Genomic DNA, 19,288 nt, shown 5'->3' with positions numbered 1-19,288 from the left:
CGGGCTGTATAAGCGGATGCGTGAAAGTCATTGGACACGCCAACTCCTGTCGATGCCGACGGGGCCAATTGTGTAAAGTAGGGCACCGATTGGGCTGTGACAGAAACTTTTTTGTTACTGGGCTGGAGAATTGTTGCCCGAAAGGTCGGAGTAGCTTTTCGGTACCGGATGGGATGATTTGTGCAGGGTTGTACCTAGCGGGAGAAGAAGCGGTGACAGCAGGCCGGGTTGGGCACAAATTAGACAAACAAAATCGGCGGCGGATATGATGAGGAGGGGGGGGGACGCGCGCTACTGACGGTATTACGAGCCCAACCATGCCTTGATGCCCACTTGGTTACATAGATTAGTGGGAGTTGCTTTTGGAGCATCATTGAATCGTGACTTTGTGAGTATCAAAGATGTGCCAACACAGCCTCCCAGCCTGCCAACAGTTGCCGGGCGCCGAGAGCATCCTGTTCCGCCCACGGTGGTAGTCTGACAGTCGCTCTGCTGAGGGGCTGCAATTTTGCAATTTCGATGTTTGGCCGAGCGAAAGGAAGGGGAAAAAAAGAGATAGAAGCTCATGGCCTGAATGACGATTGCATGCTGGCTGAATGAACGAATGAACTAGCCTTGACACAGGGACGTGAAGCTGGTAGTGTCTTGTCTTGTATTGGAACAGGGAGCCGGGGGTTAGGAATCCCAGAGATGGAGTTGCTGGGGCTGAAGAAGATTGGGGGGGCACATTGAAGCGCACCAGCGGCCAATAGCGGCACTTGAAAGGCTTCGGAGGCCGGTCGCCCAGCTGGCTGCGGGTGATTAGTGTCGTCCATCGCATCGACTCGACGTCGTCAACCATTGACCAGGGCAAACAAGACGGGATGACGTGCACATCGGTAAACCCTAGCACCCTAGGAAGTTTGTCGATAACCTCAACGATTCAAACTGGGTAGGCAAAACAGAAATAAGGAAGAAAGGGTAACCGACGAGGGTGGTCGGGCGATCGCCGGCAATCTCTGTGCAGATGCATGATGCGCGGGTAGGCAGATATGATCGATCTTGGGGGTGCAATCAACGGCAAGCAAGCAGGTCAACCCAAAATTGCCTGGTGGAGGAGGGGGAAATACAAGCTATTTCGTCTCTTGATGAGCTGTCAAGCGCCGCCTCGTGGTTTGCGGGGATTCTGCGGGACGATCATGTCGCCAATTTGAGATGACGTTGTTGGTTGACATTGAAGTCGCTTGAGCGCCTCAAGTTCGGTTGCCTTACACAAACAAAAAGATGGCTTCACCCCACGTTTCTGTGTACACCACAAGAGTCTCGCATTTGGCGAGGCCAGGACAGAGTACTGCCGTAGCTGTCTCTGCGGACAAGTTAGAGTTCATCCGTCTAGTTTGTGGAGATATAGCAATGGGAGGCTGTGCTGCCAGGGTCCAGTGCATTGAGACAGGATGGATGTGCTCCCTGTGCTGTTTCGCATGCTTTCGATTGAGACGAGCCCTCTGATGCAGTGACAAAAACCAACCCGACCGAGATGAACAGCAAAAGCACTTGGGCATTCCATGTTGGCGGGCATTGACCAGTCTGGGATGTTGCGCATGGCACCGCCAAATGCGCATGACAAAGCCGAAATCACAGTCGGTGTGTCCCACTTAAAATCTGGCGATTCGGAGGGGCATGACCGGCTACTTTCACCGTGGTGTCAATGCGGCCATGTGCTCCGGCATGTTTACTTAACCCCGGCTGGTCCGGGGTGGTGCTTTATCTCGTCAAGCTCCCCGTCACGAGTGCTTGATCGGTAGAAAATATCCGATGCTTTTGTTTGTAGTTATCCCGGACCCGGTGATCCAGCTATGGAAGCACATTCGACGTTCGACGCTAGGCGTAGAACAACGCTATTTCAAGGGCATTCAGTGCCTGAGATGGGTTTGGACTCACCAGAGCAAGGTTTGACGCTCGACGCCAGAGATGACGCTTGAAGACAACAAGATTTGCTTGTGGACCGCCTGCTGTGTCTGGCTTAGGGCAGAACGGCTCACACGCTTGCCAAAGATTACACTGCAGAAATGGAGATGGCAATTTCGTGCGGACCGAGTTGAGGTAGACAGATTTGCTTGGTGAATCAGTTACTTGTGCAACTTGTGTTTGTGCGGAAATCTTGAGCTTCCGTTTCCAGCCAGGACGGAGACATCCAACTGCCCCTGTGGCTTCCCCTTCCAGCAGCTTCAGTCTGCCGTCTTGGGGAAACAAGGAGGCAGCCGCAGGGGCTTGGCAGTATCCCACTGATGGGAATGTGGAGGCGGTCGTTTGCCTCCTGTCTCCACAAGATTACATTTCTATTCTATCATTGGTCAGACTATCATGCACGTCTCGTGTAGCAGCTTCTACCTGGTGATCCAGGCCAATCATCGCCATCGTCGCATAACGCCCTCCTAACGGTACCGGATGAAAAGCAGGACTAAAATGAAGAGAAATGTTCTCGAAGCACATAGGTTTTATTTTCCAACCCTACCTACTTACCACCAGAGTTTTCATTCTCTTCTGGCGTTATCTTGCCTGTCGGAGCTGACCCACGGTTTTGTATCGTGCAGCTGCAAGATCTGTTTCGATCTTGGCCGCATAACCGTTGTCACTTGAACAAGCATGGTCATTCGGCGCCTCTTTAACCCCCGGGACTGCGTGGAGTACAATTGACATCGAAAGTGAACTGTAATGGCGCCGCCCAAGAACCGAGTCCGCAAATTCCACCGTCGGAGCAAGAACGGCTGCTCGACATGCAAGCAACGTCATGTCCGCTGCGACGAGCGCAAGCCTCTATGGTATGTCCTTCGTGGTCTCTCCTATCCCAACCTCCCTTACCCTTGAATCATGTCTCCCCATTTATATGGAGTCCATGCTTGTGATAAGCAAACCGATCCAGACCTCGTCTTCTGGGCCCAACAATCGCCTGACATTACACCCGCAGCACCACCTGTTTGCAAACCGGCAGGGACTGCGTATACCCCGACCCGGTCACCGACGTGGAGTCCCGGCCCGAATCCGAACCCGACACGGCGTTGATCCCGGCTGAGGAGTCAGCCCGCCTTGTTAATGTCTTGTCCCATCAACCGTTCGATGGCTTCTCCGGTGACTACCAACTGTCTGAAATGTCGCAATGGCTTTTTCATCAATGTCTGTCATGCCGTCCGATTTTGGGTTCCGATCAGCTGACATTGTCTAGTCTCCAACTTCTATGTTAGGGGTCAAACCCCAGTAGAAAGGGGCCAGAATCTGTGCAGGTACTGAACCTCGCCATGCGTGATGCGAAATAGTCAATACTGATTCGTCACGCAGCTTGCAGAGAACTTTTATGCACCCCGGCCTGCTTCATGGCTGCCTGGTTGTCGCTGCCTGTCAATGGGCTTGGGTCACCGGGTCACTCGAGCAAGTCAAGGTCCCCTTTCTCTATCATAAAGCAGCTGCCTATGAATTCGCCAAGAAACAGCTTTCCGAGTCTGAAAACGGTGTTACCGACACGGCAGTTTTTGCCATAGCATCACTAGCACTAACCGAGGTGAGTGATCCTCCAAATTTTATCAAGTGAACTCGTGGCCAAGGCTTACTTGGTACAGGGCGCCGTTGGCGACTTAGATGCGTCTTCTAAGCATTTACGAGGCCTTCACAAGTTGACGCTCAAAAAGAATGGGTACAACCTGATGAGGTCAAACCTAGCCCAGCAAATGTTGGAAATGTAGGGCACCTCCTCCCTCCTACATCATCAGACCCGGCTTGTTGACATGTGGCTGTATAGGGCAGGTGATCGTTTGCGACGGGGCGAGGTTCACGTCATACACGACGCCATCAGTGCCGATTTCCAGCCCAGCATCATCGCTTTGCTGTTCACATCGCTGTGGGACATGGAGAGTCTGCCGCCGCGACAGGCACCGAGATACGGCTGGTGGGAAGGTGCCGAGACACCAACGGACTTGCTCTGGCAAGGGTACACCAAGAACCTGAACTGGGAGCTTTCACGCGGTTTCGATCCCGAGCGTAACATTGCCACCATGTTGAACGGTGATCCGAAGAGCAGTAGAGCAAGTTACATAGCGACATTTTTCTACCTCGTCATGGCAGTTAATGACAGCGAAATGGACTGCGTATTAACAGTATGGCTGCTAGAGCAACTTATCGACGACGTTTGCAACAAAGAGGAGGAAATGATTTCTGGATCCTTCAGCAGGAGCTTGTGGTTCTGGAGCGTCCTATTTGGCGCGGCCGTAGCCAACTCGGGCAGACCCATCACTGCTACGGGAAAGCAACAGCTCGCTAAATGGCGGGCTGTGTATTCAGCAAAGTTGTGCATCGCAAGCTCTGTGATGCAACTTGACGATTGGAGAGCTGCCAAGGTAGCACTAGCTGAGGTTGCTTGGACGGAGGGGACAGGCGCCGAAAACAGGCTCCGAGAAATATGGGAAAATGCGATGTCAGGCCGAGGTGTCCGGGACGATGGCCTCGACGTACGCGGTCATGTAATTGTGTAATGCACCAACACGCAGACGCATCTCGCAACATATCAACAAGGGGGAGCCTCGATGCTTATACATGCCATAGTTACGTACCCGTAACATGCTCATGATGTTAGATTAAGATTTCAGTGATATAAACGCTCACCGGCGAGGGGTGGTCTTTGAAGACGGAAGAATGTTTGATCAAACGCCGAGACAAGCGTGTTGTGAGCGAGTCAGATGGCTGGCGGGCGGAAATTTGGATCAGCGTTCAAAGTCGGAAACATTTTGCAGTAGCAGGCTTCGGTGCCGACATCTGAAACTAATATAGCACTGTACGTATTTTAATTGAGTAGTGAACCATTTCCACAAACTCAGGAGACGGCTTTCGATATGAGCTTCATGAGGTTGCGGTAGTCCTTGGAAGGGCAAGATCGCCATAATTGCGAATCCCCTCATACTATGTTGGGAGATTTTCAGGAGAATTGGCAGCGTCTACCGAGGGCCGAGCGCAAAAGAATTTTGATAGCTTGCAAGCTAAACAAGGGTAGACTACTACGTAATGAGGACTTACCATCCACCAGCACAGCCCAGGGGAAGACGACGGCAGAAGCATAACGATGTTGGTACGTGCGTGCTATGAGAATCGTGGTAAATGAGATTGGTAGCTTAAAGGCAAAGAGCGGGATCACGTGGTGACGTAGCATGGTTTTCGCCTGACTCAGGTCGGATCCCGGGCGTTCCTTAAGCTAAACCGAGTGGGTAGCATGGAAACAGTCGATCAAGGAAGGAAGGACTTGGGGCCTGCGTTTGAACAGCGATGGTCGGGGTGGCTTGGCTGAGGTTGCGAATGCTTGTAGAGCCTTGATGTTACTCTCATAGTAGTAAGGCGCACGGGAGACTTTTGGAGGTGTTGAAGCAAGAGGCGGCCGGGTTTTTCCTTCTGGAAACGGATCGGATCACATGCCGCCGGCAACAAGAAGTTCAAGCGGAAAGCACCTTCTTCGTTGCATCCCCAACGTCCCGTCGCCTCCCATCCCTGCCTCTGGTCGTCTCGTCCTGCCTTGGATAAGGCAAGGCAGGAAGTTGAGGCAAATCATTCAGGCGAGGCGGGAGGCCGAGAGGAGCTTGAACTTTGGTGTTGCTTGTTCAAGGCAGTTTCTTCCGAATGTCCCATCCCACTGGGGCCGTTCAATTTCACATCTCGTCCCATCATTCGCAAACGGGCGCTCGTGTCGCAAATTCTCGCCTCCCCCCTCCCTACCCCCCTCGTCTCGTGTTCAATGTCAACGTCAGCTCTCAGCCATCCTCACTCAAGACGACGGATCAACACTGGCCCCCGTCTTGCCTCAACCTCCTGCTGGCCTCAAAGCCAAGGCCACCAACAACACCATTGTCAGACCGTCAGCGTCTAATCACTTCAACCCATGTGGAGCTCGGGACACTTGCCCGGTCAGATGGGAAATTTGGAGAGCTTCGTGTCATAACGTCTGGCTTCCGTAGAGAGCATACCGAAACCACAGTAAGCAGTCACAGCATCTCGATGATACATTGAGCATAAGCCAGATGATGTCGTGAAGTCACCACCTGGCCCCACAGCGCATATATATCATGCACCACAATGCACTTTTTATCAGAAGGGGCTGTAAATGGTTGGCATGGACTGCTTCCGACAAGCAGCAGGCCAGAAGCAGGCCAGCTGGCAGTGGCCGGTTAATCACATCTGAAGTGCGTCCGTCTGGCTTGGAGGTCGGGAACAGTGGTGGTGGGTGGTAATAATGGGTAAGGTGGTGTGGTGCGTTGATGCGCCTATGTGTGTGTATGGCCAGTCGACACCACATTGAGCCAGTAGGCGTTGGACACGCTAAAAATGTGATGTTGTTGGAATGGGGGTAGAGTTGTGACGGAGGCACTGACCGGTGCGTGTCAGCACCTGCAACCCATCAACAACAGCCGCCAATGGAGCAGATAACCGCAGGTCTAGATGGCCGCCTATTTCTGTGAGTGAGAGACGACGGGCCTGGTAGTCCGGCCTTCCGCAGTTGCCGCCTGCCTCAGCGCAACCTACGGGCAATGCTGTCGGGATTGGCTCGTCCTCCTGCGTCTTTTTTTGGTCGACACGCTTCCCCGTCGCTTTGCGGACAGTTTCGATCCCACCATCTCAACTCTGATTAATGCGGTAAAGTTATACGTCCAAGATCGCGCCATGACTGATTCTCAATGACCCTACTGGAAATGGGAGGCATTTACGACAATTAGTGTATGGAGAGATGAAGGGGATAGGGAATTCGGAACGAGCTTGATGGGACGAGCAAGGTCTGCGCATGGTGCGGATGATGAGAAGATGAAGAGCTTGCTGGTAAACAAGCACTAACCCATCATCAGCCAACTCGTTCTTCTCTCTGCATTCTTTGGCCTGGCCCGTTGGTCTCTTCAGCCCACCTAGGACTCTCAGAGTGCTGCACGGATGAGTTGTCGCTGCAGCCATAATCCCTTCCCTGTGTTACGGCTGATTGTTCCTCGCACCGCGATAGGCGGGGGCCTACCCTCTGTGTCCACCTGGCCCATGTCCAAATCAGCAAAACCAAGGAAGAAGGTCAGTCACCGCCAACTTCACTTCGGAACGGGCCTATGACAGGTGCAGTCACAACCAGGCCAGTTGGCTAGCGCCATGTAGCTCGAGTCCTGCGACCACTGTGACGGCCGGCGACACGACCCAGACACCAGACAGCGCTTTTCTCTGCTCCCACAACCAGCCAGTCGAGTCCAACGATTGCCTCGAGACTTGCCAAAGCCCACACACTTTGGCCAGAAAATGGACACAGCTTTCTCTCGGCGGCAGCGAAATGAGGCGGAATGAGACTGGCTCAAGACGAAATGAATGGTGGACAAATGTACGTATCCCATACGTATATGATTGTGATTCTCTTAGCCTGGCATGTCAAGCACATCCGCCCTGCAGAATGAAAGGCGCCAATGCTTCGGGGACAGGGGTTGTTGATGCCAGCAGGGCACGCACGACGTGGAATCCACCCCGAATCCTCCCCTGCCGACCATACCCCCTCGCAGAAATCATCTCGTTCGTTCGGTTCATTTGGTCTGGCTGCCAGGCTTCGCTTCGTCCTGCAACATTAAAACCCGCTGACCCCCTCTCTCCCTGCCCAACGACGCTTTTCTTCTCTTCCTTTCAGCCCAACCCGCAAAATACATTCCTGCCTAAGCATTCTGCCTTCTGCATAGCTGATCCTCCTGGCAACCCAACCTCTGCCGATTTCTCTTTTTCTACCCGCCTACATCCCTCCCAACCCTTACACAACATCAACCCTACTAAGAAGGTCAAAAAAGATCTTCCCCATCTTGCCACCCAAGGATCATCCCGCTCGACACCAACTCGACACCATTCCACAGGAACTTTGCAAGCAGCTTCCCGCCCGGGTTTTTTGCTCTTGTTGCTCTGTACATCGACACAGCTCAGCCGAGTTGACTCACACTGCCCTGGATTGCATGATACACGGCCCAAGGAATCAATGACTGCCCTTGTTGTTCCACGCCCGGATATGCCTGGCTACAATCTTGACCTGGACGACGTCCATACTCCTTCTAGGTATTGTCTTTTCTTTCTCTGTTCCCAGGGTGGTCCGTTGTGCTTTTATCATCCTGTATCGCAAAAGTCATGTTGAGCTTTTTCTTTGCGTCTTCTCAGATCTCTCGCCGGCCGCGGAGGCCTTGATACCACAGGACATCGACCCAGGATTTACAGCCCAGGACTCTTTCTCTCTACGCCCCAGGACATTTACCAGGATATTCTTGCCCGGAGACTTTCCCAGGACATACTTTCTTTCCATGGACAGGGACCGCTGCGTCAGAAGCACTCCTTCTGACGCTCGTCATACCGACACGGTCAATCAAAAAAAATAATCTTGATATCACATTTGACAACGGTGAGTATCGCCCGTTATAGAGCAACATGAGATCACAGCAATACGGAGCCGTTGGCTTTCCCTCCAAGGACTGGACTTTTTACCGGACTATTTTTTTCTCTCAAGGAAGCCGTGGACTTTTTCTTAAATCTGCCAGGATCTCACTGGATCATGTCTCATCCGAGGCACCGGGGCTACCTAGCCTCACATTTGGACGGATACGGATTACCCCTGGATGACCTATCAACCAAGCACAACTTGTGTTTGCTTTCCCGTGTACCAGTCACAGCTTAATTGCAGCTCGTGCTGGTCATCTATTAGCCCGGAGTCCCAGGACCTTGACACGTTGCTCCAGCACGTGTTAGTTCCGTATCTTCTGTTTCATGGATTTCCGTTTGCTTCGATTCTGTTTCTGAACCTAAGGATTGCCTTGCCTGTTCTGGACTACGGCTCAATATGTCTGATGGACTTTGACCCGCAACTCGTGGATCCCATTCGACCGACTTTCTTACGTTCACTTCCGGCCATAATTGTATGGTCCACTTCAATCCAAGGACGACGACCACATCTGCCACCTGACAACATTGCCATTTCTCGTCAAAGGAATACCATGTTCGACATTATCCGACACCACACAGGGGCCATGTTATATAAACCATACCAAAGGTCCTGTGCTAGGAGGCACCTGGAGAACTACTATGGATACAGAATACGACCCTGATAGCACCTGGCCTGAAGGATTTCATTTGTCTCTCGTGATCTGGACTGTCCTGGACCGACACACTGACCCTGGCCGTCTACTACACTCTGGCACGATCTGAATGATCTGTGCTTGCTTGGTCTGTCAACACGAAACCCCGAATCCGTGATGCAATGCAACGACAGCTAACATGGGTGCGCTACAGGAACAAAGTTGTGCCATGCTGATATGTCTTTTGTTATTTCTTGTTTGCATTATATATAAAATGGATAGTGGAGAAACAGCACACTAACCTTCCCTTCAGCGACTACAGCTTCTTCCACGCCGGAATGGTGCCCTCAGGAATGTTTTCCTTTTCTTCTCAAACAGGACCATCGGACCCCTTGAGTGGTTCGTGGGAAACGACAGGAGAAGGTGCACAGAACTTTCAAGACTTCTCAGACAACGGATCTGCCCACCCGGGAGACTCCGAGGACTTTTCTTTCCAAGTTGAAGGCCACATCACACCCCGAGGACAAGGACAATCCGTTGAGGATCTGCAGAGCAAGTGGACTGCTCCCGCACCTGCCACGACCGTGGCGCCCGTCGGTGGCGAGCCGATGCGGCGAGGAACTTCAAGGAGTTCCACTGGAAGCCGCAAGCACCGGATTACCAAAATCACATCTCCCAAGTCTCGGCCCAGAATGACTTCTGCGTCGTCTCAAGTATCTACACAACTGTCCTCCCTGGACATGACAGGTAATGCTTCTGTGTTCTCTGGACCTCAGCCCAACGGCCAGTTGATGGACGTGAACTACTTCTTGGAATCGGACGCGGGTGCCGTCTCGTCCCAATGGTTTAACTCAATGGAACTTGGGATTGTTCCGGATGGCCTTCCATCCCAGCAGGCGGACATGACCATGCACGTCGTGCCTGCCCAGATGCAACTGGACCCTGATTCGAGCCTTGGAGCTCACTCCCCATCTGCCTCCTGGAACTCGTTCAGCCCACCGGAATCACAACTCTCTTCCCCGGCTCAGAGCCCTGAGGAGGTGTGGCTGTCTGCCCCCCTCATGTCTTCTCCGTCTCACTCGGAGCATGTCTCTCCCATTATTCAGAGCCAGTCTCCCAGGTATGTTACTCAGATCAGCTGCTCAAACCTCGAGCTAGCCTCTGACACGGCATCACTCTACAGTGTCAACGGCAAGTTTGGCCCGGAACTCGTTGGCGATGAACTGTCTGGAAGCGTCCTCACCATTGTCGGCGATGCCGCACTGCCCCCTGCCTTCCCCAGCCGCAGGAACACCAACGAGGGTGACTCTGCACGAGACCACCCTTTGTACAAGAATGCCACTCCTCAGGCCGATGGCCTCTTCCACTGCCCCTGGGAGGGAGATTCCAGCTGCAACCACAAGCCCGAGAAGCTGAAGTGCAACTATGAGTGAGTTTACCTTTTTGAACAAAACGTCGCCTCTCTCCCTCTCCCCCCAGCATGACTAACGTATGCCTTTTCTTCGTTACAGCAAGTTCGTGGACTCTCATCTGAAGCCTTACCGCTGCAAGATTGAGTCTTGCGAGAACGCTCGCTTTTCTTCTACTGCCTGCCTTCTTCGCCATGAGCGCGAGGCCCACGCTATGCATGGTCACGGTGACAAGCCCTTTTTGTGCTCTTATGACGGATGCGACCGCGCCATGCCCGGCAACGGATTCCCCCGCCAGTGGAACCTCAAGGACCACATGCGTCGTGTCCACAATGACAACGGTGCTCCCGGATCCCCTACCAACGCCTCCAGCGGACAGCAAAGCTCTAAGGGCCGCAAGCGAAAGGACGCGCCCAAGGCCGGACCCGCGCCCCCCTCGCGCAAGGTTACTGCCAAGGCCACTGTTGTTGAGGCTGCTGCCAAGGAGGAGCAGTCTTGCAAGCCCCTGATTGAGGAGTGGATTTCCCACCGTCAGGCGCTCGAGGACATAATCCGCGGCCTCACCCAGCCTGAGGACAGCAAGAACGCTCAGCTTATCAAGGATGCTCACAACCACCTCTCTGCCATGGGAAAGATCGGACTCAGCCTGAGCCCCTCTCAGCAGCAAGTGGATGTCACCCAGGCTCCCTTCAACGGAAACTTCGTCCAGGCCGGATGAATACATACAATTTTTGGTCCGTAAAATCCCGCCATGATGTACCTTTAAATGCATTCAACTAACCAGAGTGATGCTTACAGACGTAAATTTTACAACACTGGATACCATCAGCCACCCATGCAAGTGCATGAAGCTCGTCAACAACGTCACGTCGATCCTCGCAGGGTGAGGATCACGCTGATTACTACCGGAGATATCGTACTCTCACGAGGAACTCGTGTTGAATACCATGAGATATACTTCTTTACCCACGGACAAGCCACAAAGCCGGATGGACAGTGTTTACACAAGCCGACCGGGCTACGGATATGCCACAGGATCGAAGCCATGGAACAGCGCAAAAGGAGACTTCGCGAGCAAGTATATGCTCTGGTAAAGGCCGAGCCGTGGCCGGATGAGTAAGGAGGAAGGGTGGAAGCTTCTGTTTACCTTTTTTTTTAAAACTTTTTTACTTTTTTACTATTTTGATCGTTTGGGAAGACTAGAGGACAACATGTAAGAGCTCGCAGCTCGACACAACAGAAATTGTACTTTGACAGGAGAAAACCTCGATTTCGAGGACACAATCCGACGGAACAGCGTCGAGCTCGGGAAGGAAAGGTAACATACATTCAAGAAGAATGTCATGTACAGAGAGACTAGAAATGTTCATTTGCAGGATGGAAGGCACATAGAGAGACATAACAATGGAACAAAATAAAGTGTGCTCAAAACCTTGCAATACTTGATTTTACCCCGCTTGGTCAGCTACCTATGAAAAGGTTATCGGCAGTCTACGAGAGTTAGTTAACCCGGGGAGAATTGGTGTTCGTTTTCATGTTAGTACTGCAGGTCCAGGTCACAACGTCGTCTGTCTCTTAGTGTCGTTTATTCGTCGTGGGGAAGGACTTGGGACGATGTTATGCAGCGACCTTCATCCAAGTTCGCCCGATCCGGGGGCTTTCTTTTTACAAACTCTTTCCTATCTATGCTTTCTCCCCCCCCCCCCCCCCCCCGGTCTTCTGTCGTCTCCCATGATCTCTCTATCTCACTCTTTTTTTTCCCTTTGCGTACGCGCCAGGCCGGCCGGCCGGCGATAGCAACTCTCTGCCGCCTCGCCACCACTACCCCTCCCTCCTTTCTTTGCGGTTTTGCGCCTTGCCAACGCACCCGCCACGCCCTACGAGAAATGACTTTAAATTTGGTTTTCCCCCCTCTCGTTGCCTGACTTGGGGGTGGCAGGGATATTATTTGGATGTAATCGGCAACCGCAAGCGATACTCCCATGCGGCCTTTTCTTTCTTTTTTTTTTTTTTTTTTCCCAGTGGTTCGTTTCAAGTAGGAGGTGGCCTCGTCTCGCGGCCACACCTGACCGTGTACAAGATGGCTGCCAGTAACGATGACGGTTCGAGCCGTGTTATGGAACGGGTCATGAGGGAACAGGGGGGGAAATTGGGAATGTTTCTTCAGCTGGCGGTGGTATACATCCTGGATTTTATGAGCTTGACAGAATAGCTCACGGCAGGGCTTTGCTAAGTGCATCGCGCCGGTGGATGCTCTGAAGATCTGAGGCTCTAATGGTGGATCTCTGTATATCGGGCGCTTGCACTATCCTTCGCTAGCACTGCAAGTATTCTAACATTCATAATACTATCACCTTCGTACGAAAGTGATTACAGTCTCATTATTAGATTCGATCGAATAGCCGATAATGCATCTGTATTTGCGTGGAATCGGCTTTCCCGCCCCAGATGTTTCCCCCTTTCTTTACTGCCCAGCCTTTCAGGCGGCTGATAATTCAGATGACGGTGTCTTGGCTTGTGAGAGTGAAGGACAGAGCCGAGGTGACATGAGCTTCTTCCTCACTGATCAGACAAGAGAGCGAAGAGATGACCATGTGGACGGTATGGACGGCCAGCGTTGAAACGTTGGTGTACTTCGGGCTTAAAAGGGTACATGAAGACACAATCAGCTAAACCCGTGCTAGAAGACCATAACTGCTAGCGTGGTGGTTGCGAAAGCAAGATATCGTTGATAATGTGCGGACCAGGCCCGAAGATGGGAACAGATGGGCCGAGCCACGGAGTGATTCGTCTCGTTCGACACCGCCGCTATGGGGAGGGGAGTGGAAAGCAAGCAAGTGAGGGGGCCAATTGTGTCAAGAGGCGATGATCGAATCGATTAGCTGATGCTTATGCCTCCGTGTAAAATTCTATAACGAGTTGCCGTTAAAGACGACATCTCAACTTTATTTGGGGCAAGGGCCATTTATCTTGCGTATCCGACACATTCGGGTTATTTGTGATGGGCAACAGCCGATATTCGATGGAACCCTGATGTTTTTTCCCCTGTGGCATCATATCGCGATGAATCCATTTGTGCCTGCAGTAGCTTCGACTCTATCTCACCGTCTTTCCTTGTCAAAGACGGTCGGTGGGCAAAAACCAAGGAAGCGTTTTGGATAAGTCCTGTACTGGTAGCGTATGTCGGGTCCGTGTGTTTGTCTGTGCCTGCAGTAGTCCCGAGATTGACTTTCCATTCCCATCGACCTATCTTCTTTCTGATCCAATGCGTGTAAATGATGTAATGAGAAAAAAGCTTCTTTCTGCGTCCCATTGCCGCGTGCGCATGCAACACGTAAGAATTACGCGGGGATAAAGTGAAGCGTAAACCGCTCGAGGCGGCCCTGATCTTGGTTATGTTGGCCGGCGGTACGCGGCAGTGAAGCTTTTGGCGTCGGGCCGTTTTTGAATTCAATGTCTGTCTTCGTAAGTGGCAACTTCGCTAGACCTGCCAGCCTTTCTTTCCTTACCCCATGGTCGGGATCTAATGACCCAGCGCGGTTGTGGCGTTACTTGTATGCAGGTTGTGAAGCTTGGCTTGTGGCCGTCGCTCCGATTCCAAGGGGGGCATCGGCTCAAATTGGCCCATGGAACCGGATCTGTCTAATGGATTGTGCTGGGGGAAGCTTTCTTTTTTAGTGAATGCTGTCCTGATAGGAGCAAATCGTGGGAAAGTCAGAGTGTTGCATGAGAGATAGTTTCAACTTCCGATAGACTTTTTGCAAAGGTCGGGGCCGCCGTCAGCATCAAAGGCCATCCTTTCTGCTGTTGGTCAAAAAGACGGGACAAATAGGTCCAATAGATGAAGAGTTTTTCTTACTTGGTGAAAAGACAATGGAAACCGTCTGGACTGGGCCGAATTACGGCCAGGTTTTTTTGGAGTGTTCAGATTGCTTGAGATGTTTAGGATGTTTAGAGTTCCACCCAAAGAGAAGTTCCCATCAAGGAGATGGAGGAGAAGACAGAAGCGCAAAAGCAAATTGAAACAAGAGAAAAGTCGTGAGAAACAACAGTCTGATTGATTTATTGGTCGTAGACGTCGTGACTAAAGTTCGGGTCTGGCTCCCGAAAAGCTAAAATTATATAAAACGTCCAAAAAAAGGCAAGGGTGGAAATGATGCAGGAACTGCCGCCTTTTGCCACGGCGGTGGGTGTATCATAAGCTTCAAGTGTAGCCGCCCTATCCTGCCCGGAAGATAACGCCAAGAGAAGGAACTCCGGAAGCCCCAAACCATGTACAATGGATCCTCCCGTCTGCCACATGCACAACCATACCACTTCCTCTCCCACCCACACTCAAAAGAAACGGAGCCTTGCCGCCAAATTAACCTCCAAACGTGCCGACGGACGGGTTCCTGGTATGACCTTTTGTACTGCCGGTGAGGTTCCTCGTAGCCGAAATGTAGCTCGGGTGATAGTATGAGCTGTAGTGGATGCCTGCTTCAAGGTCGTCGATGCTTTGACGGTAGTCGCTGTCGATGTCGTCCAAAATATGGCTGTAACGACTGCTTTCGCCCGCCAAGCTCGCAACACGGCTAGAGTATTGGGCATCCTCTGTGCTATATGTGCTGGTACGGTGTTGACTATGAGGTTCCGAATTCCTTCGATTATGCTGAAGTGTTGGACGGCTAAAGTTGTGTACCGCTTGGTTTCCGACCACTCCTGGTGGTGGTTGGTTCAATATGCGGCCTCGTCGTCTATCCGCAGGACCCAGACTGGCCTCGTCTAATTGGATTTTGATGGTATATACCGAGTACTTCTTCACAACGGCCGGCAAGGGCTTGTTCAACGTGCCTTCGCTGAAGCGGTTCGACATTGCGGTTGCTGTAGTTGGCGGTTCCATAGGGATCGTCTCGGCATCCTCCGGATCTGATTCGAGAGAGAGCTTGCTGCCCATCTGCAATCCTTTGGTTGCTTTGTCGGTGAGAACAGGTACGCTTGAGCGTTGTGACTTGTGTGACTTTGAGGTCAGCAGCCTAGGTAGGTATCGGTTGAAGAACGGCTTGGTTGAGGGTATGCTGGTGCATATGATCCCAAGGAATAACTCAACGGACGACATGAGCCAATTCATCCACGCATTCCAAGTCATATCTGGCTCCGTAGTCATGATCCATGTGAAGTACGTCCGAGCCGCTCCAGCAAATGATGCTAAAAAGCCAGCACCGAAGAGTAGGTTGACGATGAGCAGTTGTCTTGAAGAAAGCTTGTTCTTGTACACAATGCGAACTAAAGCTAGAGGCAGCAAGACAACGAAAAAGTCAGTGGCGGTGTTGATGATGCTTGCGGCCAGGAGATGGGCCGCTTCATTAATGCAGTTTTGGGGCCCTATCGAGAGAGTCCAGTAGAGATCTAGGGGACTATGATGTGTTAGACAGCGAGGAACATTAGGTATGCTTCTCAACTTACTGGCACTGAAGCATCGCAACCATTGTGAAGACAGCACAATTGATAGAAATTAAAATCTCCAACCCAATAATTAAAAGACAGAAATTCCGCGAAGCCTCATGCGCGATCCGGTATATCAGAGCGAGCATCGACAGCTTTGTGAGGCTTGTCGCTAGGGCGAACAGTATCTGACTTGCCAGTCCCATCTGAAGAGACCCGGTGAACCTGTCAATGGGCACATCCCATATGTGTTGTCCCCAGCCGTAGCGGTCCATGGATATCATTCCAACTGTCACGAACCCCACGGCGGGTATAAAGGCTAAGACGATAAGGATATCGTCCCAGCCGAACCCGTTAGTTATGCATCGTCGCGTGTATATCCGGATGGCAATGATGATTGTAGCAATGGCCACGAGTATGAGGGAAATGATCTCGTTGGTTGGGCCTCTCGTTTCGGGGTTATCGTAACGTGGTGTTGGCCAACTGAGAAGAACTTCTGGTGGCGGAATCCTCATGTCGTCAACGTCTTCAACATCGTGTGGGCAGTAGATTGAAAGCTAACGACCCCTCGAGAAATCTTTACGCACCCCAATAGAAAGATGGGGTTATAGGTCTCCTTATTCTCCTCGTTACGGCGGCAGCGGATGGCCCGAAGGCACGCAGAGAGGGACGAAAGACGGGATGAGGCAGATGGGCAAAATCAACGAGAGGGCAAAATAGCGTTTTTCAGCGTTGGTGACGGTGCCTGAGCCTAATCAACGGACGAAAGCAGTGAGAAAGCATATCCAGGGTTGTGTCCTTGACATGGTGATGCACGCTCTGGCCAATATAATATATCCTTTCAACTCTGGACGACTGGTCGCACACCAACCCTGCCGTCGTTGCGGGGGAGGGTGGGAGAAGTTGCCGTTGGCGAGACATTCTCAAGGCCGCACTGACGGCTTAAACTGGGGTTTTCATGAGGAACCAGTAGTGTCGTATCGTGTTGTCTCTCAGGCCACTGGACATCCCATGGCGGGGCGGTGCTGGAAGGGAAATAACGGATACTACTTCATGGACTCGGCGGCACCTTGGCCAGTCGCATGTCTGTGTGAGGGCAGCCGGGTAGCAAAAGCAGACTTTGACGCCTTGCTTCTTTGCGTAAGTCATAGTCTGTGATAGAACCATCTGTTTTCTCATGGTAATCGCGAGAATCAAGACAGCAATGATCTAGCCCCCTATCGATGTTGACATTGCGTGTTAGTGTACTTGAGCATCCCAGAGGAGGCTCAACATCTGGCTAGCGTGTACATAACGAGCGGACAGGTTTGTTGGTCGATGGCCGAGATCAATTGCCGCTAACAGAGAAGGGGGGGATGCAGCTACCAACAGAGAGCTGCCAGAGTAGCTCTAGCCATCTATGTCGAAAGTGTCAGAGCTGCATTTGTGATCTACAACATCATGCGTAAAAGCTGCAATCATGGGTTCTGCATTGCAAGGAGGGTCGGCTGTGTGCTAGGCATGTTGGCCCTGTCAAGGACAGTCTACATCCGCAGAAAACAGGTTCCAGGAGCAAATCGACATTGCCAGCTTGTATCCCTCACTTGGGTGCTGTCGTAGTGGTTGTCAATATTGTAGTGGTAATGGTGGTGTGTTGGTTGTACCAAGACTTAACGTGGAAGAGACATGTCTTCCTGAGCGGAGATCGAAAAACATCTGTGCCTGGTGAGTAAGATTGACGAGTCGTTTTCAAAGCCGCGACGCCTTTACAATTCTTCATCTCTATTGGCAGCACTTCTAAGAGGGTTGTTTGAAGCTTGGCAGGGCGCACGGGTTTTGGGTTCGTCAAAGCGCTTTGACTGCTGTGCAAGGGGATGGTCAAACCGAAGGCGTCGGAGCATGCTGAACTGAATAGACCCATGTCAACTTTTTCGACCGTTTAGCCTCGAAATCCAGAACAAGTCGTTCAAACTCCCTTGAAAGGATCATCATGGCCCTTAATCATGTACTGTCCATGGCCCCCGCGAAAAGGCTCCTTCACGAGTCTTGACCTGTCACGTTTCGATCCCCATCAGACATCGGATCTGAGCTTTCCCATGAATGGTGGCGTTGAGATGTTACGTTATCTGACGAACGATACAAACCAGGGTGGCCTTGGTTGCAATGTCGAAGAAGCATGAAAAAGACACTGCATGTCGGCGGATGCCATAAGTTGACACATGGCGACGTGAGTTCGTGTTGTTGATGGAGAACTTGGCCTAGTCATTGCTGGCGGTACTCAAATTGGATATATTGTCAAGGGGAGTTTCAAACTGTATGCCTCTGCCTTTGACATAGCTACTGCTACATGGTGTCCCTGAGGGAGCCATTTCCCCTCCCCTTCTGGTAACATGCAGCACCATTAAGAAGCACCTATGCCATGAGCCGAATAGCTGAATCAAATCGAGGCACTCAGTTATTGGCCTATGTAAATTGCCACTCTGATCCCTTGCAGTGGCTTATTCAACCTGTTCCATCCTGAAGCTCGTCGCTCCCTCGTATACTCTCGTGCTTGAGGCCCATATGACTAAAGTCTATTCCCAAGCTGTTTCCGACTTGACCCCGGCCAAAAATTGTTTCAATGAAGTCCAGAATCAGGGGATCTAGGGCCTTGAAAAGTCTTCTTGTGTGCCCGGGGCTCGGTCCTAGTGTTCCTGCCATTTGCTGGCGAGACCTCGGGGAAGGAAAAACACTTCATCTGCCCTATCTCCGCCGCCTCCCTTATCTGCCATCACGAACCCATGGACGCCAGGAACCATCTCTAAACCCAGGCTAGTGAAGATGCGATTGGGCCCTGAGGTTGGGCCAGGGTTGCTCTCTCCACGTTTGTCTAGCCTGCCATGCTTGCAACCCCCCCGGGGAGGGTGTACCGGCTTCTCAACTGGCCGGCCTAATCGGAACTACAAACGTCATGGGCCCACATGATAACCTGTGGGTGGCAGGCCTCGCCGGCCCGTCACGTGGGCTGACGGCCGCCACCACTGGTCTTAGCCAGCCTCCACAGCCCTCTAGCCAGTTAGTTAGTTCTTCCACCAACAACACCACTTTTCCCATTCTAAGCGTTCTATACTAGTTTCGCCCACAGGTTATAAGCCCAGCGTTATTCTTTCGGAATAACGTCGTTTTACCTATTATTCTACTCGTCTGTCAATTTTCTATTAATTCACGAATTTTTGCGATTTTATTCGCTTTATTTACCCTTCTATACGATTTTCTCGCTTTCTTTCTTCTTCGCTAACGAATTTCACTTTCTAACGCGATATTAGCTACCTAGCGCGCACGAATATCACGTAGCACGCGACCGACCACCACAACCCACTGGTTTTCACGAACACCACGGAATTCTACCATAACAACAGA

The 19,288-nt window shown here is 51.7% G+C and overlaps 4 protein-coding genes across 4 annotated transcripts; 3 read left to right on the top strand and 1 right to left on the bottom strand.

The window, feature by feature from the left end:
• Positions 1-2,694: 2,694 nt before the first annotated feature.
• Positions 2,695-4,502, top strand: CTRU02_213751 (C6 transcription factor; the record flags this gene model as incomplete). Its single annotated transcript, XM_036732908.1, has 6 exons — positions 2,695-2,801; positions 2,948-3,153; positions 3,203-3,260; positions 3,316-3,535; positions 3,594-3,712; positions 3,773-4,502. The coding sequence occupies 6 exons, from the start codon at positions 2,695-2,697 to the stop codon at positions 4,500-4,502; spliced, it is 1,440 nt and encodes a 479-aa protein (XP_036575333.1).
• A 4,913-nt stretch (positions 4,503-9,415) lies between these two features.
• CTRU02_213750 (C2H2 transcription factor) lies at positions 9,416-11,204 on the top strand (the record flags this gene model as incomplete). The annotated part of the gene is made up of 2 exons (XM_070206121.1): positions 9,416-10,506; positions 10,589-11,204. 2 exons carry the CDS (start codon positions 9,416-9,418, stop codon positions 11,202-11,204), a joined length of 1,707 nt encoding a protein of 568 aa, XP_070060153.1.
• A 117-nt stretch (positions 11,205-11,321) lies between these two features.
• Positions 11,322-11,606, top strand: CTRU02_213749 (uncharacterized protein; the record flags this gene model as incomplete). Its single annotated transcript, XM_070206120.1, has 1 exon — positions 11,322-11,606. The coding sequence occupies one exon, from the start codon at positions 11,322-11,324 to the stop codon at positions 11,604-11,606; it is 285 nt and encodes a 94-aa protein (XP_070060152.1).
• Positions 11,607-14,849: 3,243 nt separating this feature from the next.
• Positions 14,850-16,425, bottom strand: CTRU02_213748 (uncharacterized protein; the record flags this gene model as incomplete). Its single annotated transcript, XM_036732906.1, has 2 exons — positions 14,850-15,882; positions 15,932-16,425. The coding sequence occupies 2 exons, from the start codon at positions 16,423-16,425 to the stop codon at positions 14,850-14,852; spliced, it is 1,527 nt and encodes a 508-aa protein (XP_036575331.1).
• Positions 16,426-19,288: the final 2,863 nt, after the last annotated feature.

This window comes from Colletotrichum truncatum, assembly GCF_014235925.2.
Source record: "Colletotrichum truncatum strain CMES1059 chromosome Unknown Contig_0010, whole genome shotgun sequence".
NCBI lineage: Eukaryota > Fungi > Ascomycota > Sordariomycetes > Glomerellales > Glomerellaceae > Colletotrichum > Colletotrichum truncatum.
Note: the sequence above shows the minus strand (reverse complement) of the source record. Positions and strands in the feature narration are given on the sequence as shown.